This window comes from Limulus polyphemus, unplaced genomic scaffold (genome assembly GCF_000517525.1).
Source record: "Limulus polyphemus unplaced genomic scaffold, Limulus_polyphemus-2.1.2 Scaffold1089, whole genome shotgun sequence".
NCBI lineage: Eukaryota > Metazoa > Arthropoda > Merostomata > Xiphosura > Limulidae > Limulus > Limulus polyphemus.
The window spans coordinates 18,702-22,934 of record NW_013666699.1 but is presented as its reverse complement, the minus strand read 5'-3'; the positions used below and the strand labels follow the sequence as shown (position 1 = coordinate 22,934).

At 30.1% G+C, this 4,233-nt stretch overlaps 1 protein-coding gene across 1 annotated transcript in view; it reads right to left on the bottom strand.

The window, feature by feature from the left end:
- The window catches only part of LOC106462077 (B-cell receptor-associated protein 31-like), a 30,842-nt gene that overhangs the window by 11,631 nt on the left and 14,978 nt on the right, over positions 1–4,233 (bottom strand). Inside the window, exons 4-5 of the mRNA XM_013921961.2 lie at positions 2,425–2,572; positions 1,245–1,372 (exon numbers count right to left, since the gene is read on the bottom strand). Of these exons, the coding sequence (XP_013777415.1) occupies positions 1,245–1,372; positions 2,425–2,572 (276 nt within the window). The remainder of the gene's footprint in view (positions 1–1,244; positions 1,373–2,424; positions 2,573–4,233) is intronic.

The following is a 4,233-nucleotide window of genomic DNA, read 5'->3' as shown; positions in this document are numbered from 1 at the left end:
TTTGGCAGTGTTCGGAAGCTACGACTAGGAGGGATTACAGGCATCCTTTTACAAACACTAAAATATGAATTTATGCATAAACTTATTTTTTATTCTAAATATTATTGTAACAAATTAATTTTAGTAATAAAATTTGAAATATTTGTCTTTAACTGTTTTTATTTTAATATCAATCACATTACTAGAAATAAAGATACAAGCTTTGAAATTGCTGGATTGCTTTTTAATTAATTTTATTACTAAAGTTACAAATAATGTATAGATATAAGTAAACTAAACAATAAAATCTAGATTTATAAGTTGTGCTAGTTACAGGTCTAATTGACTCCCCCCCCCCCCCCCCCCCAAAGTGAAATGGATATACAAATGTTTGTTATACTGTTGGTTATCGCAGTTATATCCAGAGCTTTAAATAATTATCTTTTCCATCAAAGTACAAATAGCCTGGTTGAATTACTTTAGGACATAATTGAAATTATGAATTATTTTTTTCTACTTTGTTATTACAATACAATCTGTGATAATTTCACTTCACAAAATTGCCACTATATGTTCTTTAAGGCTAAATTCACATTCATACAGTCTAGATCTATCTATCTATATCAAACAAATTTTGGATGTGTGTATTTACAGCCCACACACACTACGAGATATCATGATGCTATAATACTCAATTAAAACAAGGAGAAACATAGAAGGTTTTAGTAACCTGATGCAACAATCACAAATTTATAAATAGTGAATTACACAATGTACGATTCATAAATAGTTACGTAAACAAACTTACAATAAACTACTGTTTCTAAAAATAACTAAATTTAACACTCGCACTATATAAGCTATCTATATCATAACACCCGCACTGAACTTAGGTTGAAACAGCCTTGTATGTCTAACACTTTTACTTGTGTATTTTGCCTACACCACAACTGCACATTTGAATCTTTCTTCTCATATAACTATTACAAAAAATTAGTGTATGTTTCAACTTTGATCATTTATTTGATCTTTAAAACACAACTAAATAAGAATGAATTAGAACATATAAAATACTCTGTTTATTTCATCAGTGTAATTTGAACATGAGTAAGCTGTATATAGTAACGTAGCTGATAAATCCAGACAAACCTTCATATTAAGACCATTGGAAGCCCTTTCAAGCTTTTATATTTATATATAACAAATAATATTCTAATAACAACAAATTTTTGTATTAATAAATGTCACATATAAAACCAATCCTACCATTTCCAGTTCCTTCATAAGTTTTTCAGCATGCTGCGATGCACTAGTAGCCTGCTTCATGAAGGCTTCATTCTGAGCTAACAAGAGAGCCTGACCAGAAATGAGGATAAGCAGACGTCGGATAATCCTGGAAGAAGATACAAACATACAGTTGAAACTTGTCCAATTAAACAATGCTTTGAATTAAGTAATGAGAATGGAACAAATAATGTTAAAATATTTAGAGTTACTGCTTCTCTAAACTTCTGTGTACCTGTACAGGGCTTTCACCACTGATTGTGTCAGTGACAAAACCCATGCAATCTGATTCATTGTTTTGAAAGAAATAAATCAGTACTGATATGCACAGTTTTTCAAGGTCCATTGTGTACAACTTCAGAGTGCATTGAATCAAACAAGGCAAAGAAAATAAATATATTCCCTTTTGTATAGGTTACTGTTGCTATCATTGAAACTGATAAGGAAGTTGTTCTTTGACTGTCTGACTTATCCTTCTATCAGATAGCAGACGCCTTCTGTTACCCTCATATAATTTGAAATGAAAAGCCTTAGAATTAAAAATAAATATGTAATGGCAGGGACTCTGTAAGAACCTGAGATAGGTCAAGTGAAGAGCAGCCACAGTTTGACTTGTTAGATGCAATAATGGCAGAAAAAGACTTGAAAGCATCTCAACTAAGGTTAAATCACAACCATGGTTTAGCTTGTACAAAGTACTGATATAAATATCAGCAAAGGTGTATGGTCTTGTATGGAAACTGATAAGGGCAAAATTGTGGGGAGGAATTTTGGAAATCCTTCACAATTAAACACTGAGAAAATTACAGGAGTATAGAAACAAGGCATATGTATATGTGTGTGTGTGTATGTATATATATATATATACACACACTGATCAGGTTGAATCGCATCCTAAATGCTATTGCATTGTACAACTTATTTGCATTTCTTTTTTTATTTTCTACAATAATGCATTGTACTAATGATAAATTGATAATAATTACAATTACTCACCGCATTATAAATAATTGGTTTTTATATATCAGAAAAAATAAATAAGTTGTAGAGAACACACTGTACACAAAGAGAGGATAAAACCACAGAAGTCGAGTCATGTACATCAAGTAATACAGTATAGTTATTACCGAGTCCAAACATAACATATTTGTTTATACTTACAGGAACAAGAAAAGAGAAAACCCAGAGATGTAAAAGTTCCTTTCAGCTCGAAACATTCGGACACTATGCTGTAATTCTGCATCTAAGTGCCCATGCTCAGTTTCCAACTTTCTGCCTTCAGCATGTTTCCTTATCTCTCGAATAGAGTCTGCAAATGAAACCAAAACCTACAGAATCAACATATGAATTGTAAAGTGTCTGTTCTTGTAACAAAATCACATTTCATTAATATAAGCAGAATACACCAACTATTTTACCAAACAAGCTATAGTTAAAAAATACATGACAAAAAGGTCATAGTAGTTTCAAGTCATTGTTAAATTGATATTGTTCCAATGCTTTGACTGTAACTAAGGTATCTATTGATTTCTCTATAAATATGTGTTAATAGATATATTTTAAAATAGATGTATTTTGGTATTATAAAATATTTCAGATGAAACCTTAAATGACAATGTTACTTAAGTTCCTTTATATATAACTAACATCTTATATCTACATTCTTTCCAATTCACAGCCCTCAGGGGACTTAGCAGTAAGTCTGAAGGTTTCTAATGCTAAAAATGGGGTTTCGATACCTGTGATGGACACAGCTCAGATAGCCCTTTCTCTAGCTTTTGGCTTAACAAAGAAAAAAATTCTAAGCACTGTTACTGCATAGACTAACACTAGGTTTTTGAGTAAAAAATACAATCTTATTACAATTAAATTGTTTAAATCAACATTTTTTCATCCTTTATAGTCACACCTGCACACTACAATTTTGTTTTGTAGCTAGTTATGTTTAACATAACTATACCAAAACTTCTACACAAAAATCATATCATGTAAACATACAATTTAAGAAAGTTTGTCTAAAATTTTACACAAATCCTTCCAGCATACACCACTGTTAATTATTTACTAATGAGGACATACATTGTTCACATTTTCATCAAATTTCTTTATATTAAGATAGGTTTTTTGATAAGTTCATTTAAAGCTAAGTTGCACTTCTATCAAATTACTTCCATTCTTTTAATCATTCATTAGTCATTATGACTTTTCTTTCTGATCTTGATAAATTACATGTAAAAAAAAAGTTAGTTAAAAAGTTTGTCTAATGTTTTGATAAGAAGGTTAAAGAAAAATGACCTATAAAATCCAGATAATTATAAAAAAAACTATATATTTTAAACATTTCAGGGTTAGTACATACAAAATATGTAAATCCCTCCAGTTTGCTCTACAAGTTATGTCTAATGTGGAATCTATATGCGTAAAACCGGTCACATTATTTTCTTTGTTGGAAAATTGAAAAAAGTACTTTTTTGTATTAAGGGTACATAAGACCATTAAAAAAAAGTATATACAAAATATGAAATTAAGTAAACTAGAAAATATTACATGAAAGTGGTGGTGTATTTTATGTTTCTTTTTGTGAGCTCAAAGCTACACAACAGGCTATTTGTGCTCTTGTTCAGCAATGGGAGCCAAATCCTAGATTTTAGCATAAACTTACTGCTGACCTGCCAGTGGACAATGCAAAAGGGAACGTGTCAAACAAATTACAATGTGTATAAAAGAGATAACAATTTTCAAGGAAAAATGCAAACATAAAAAATTCTAGTTTTTAACATTAACGAAAGAGTATTATGTCGCGTGAAAAGCTAAATAGAAATAGAACTTTTATTCCTTCAGAGTAAACATAATCCAAAAGGTGGGGTTTATTTTGAAAGGAGACGTCATGATCTGTTAGATGGGGGTGATTTGGATTGAATAATCTGATATTTATTTAAGTTTATAATAAAAATTGATTGATATGAAGTT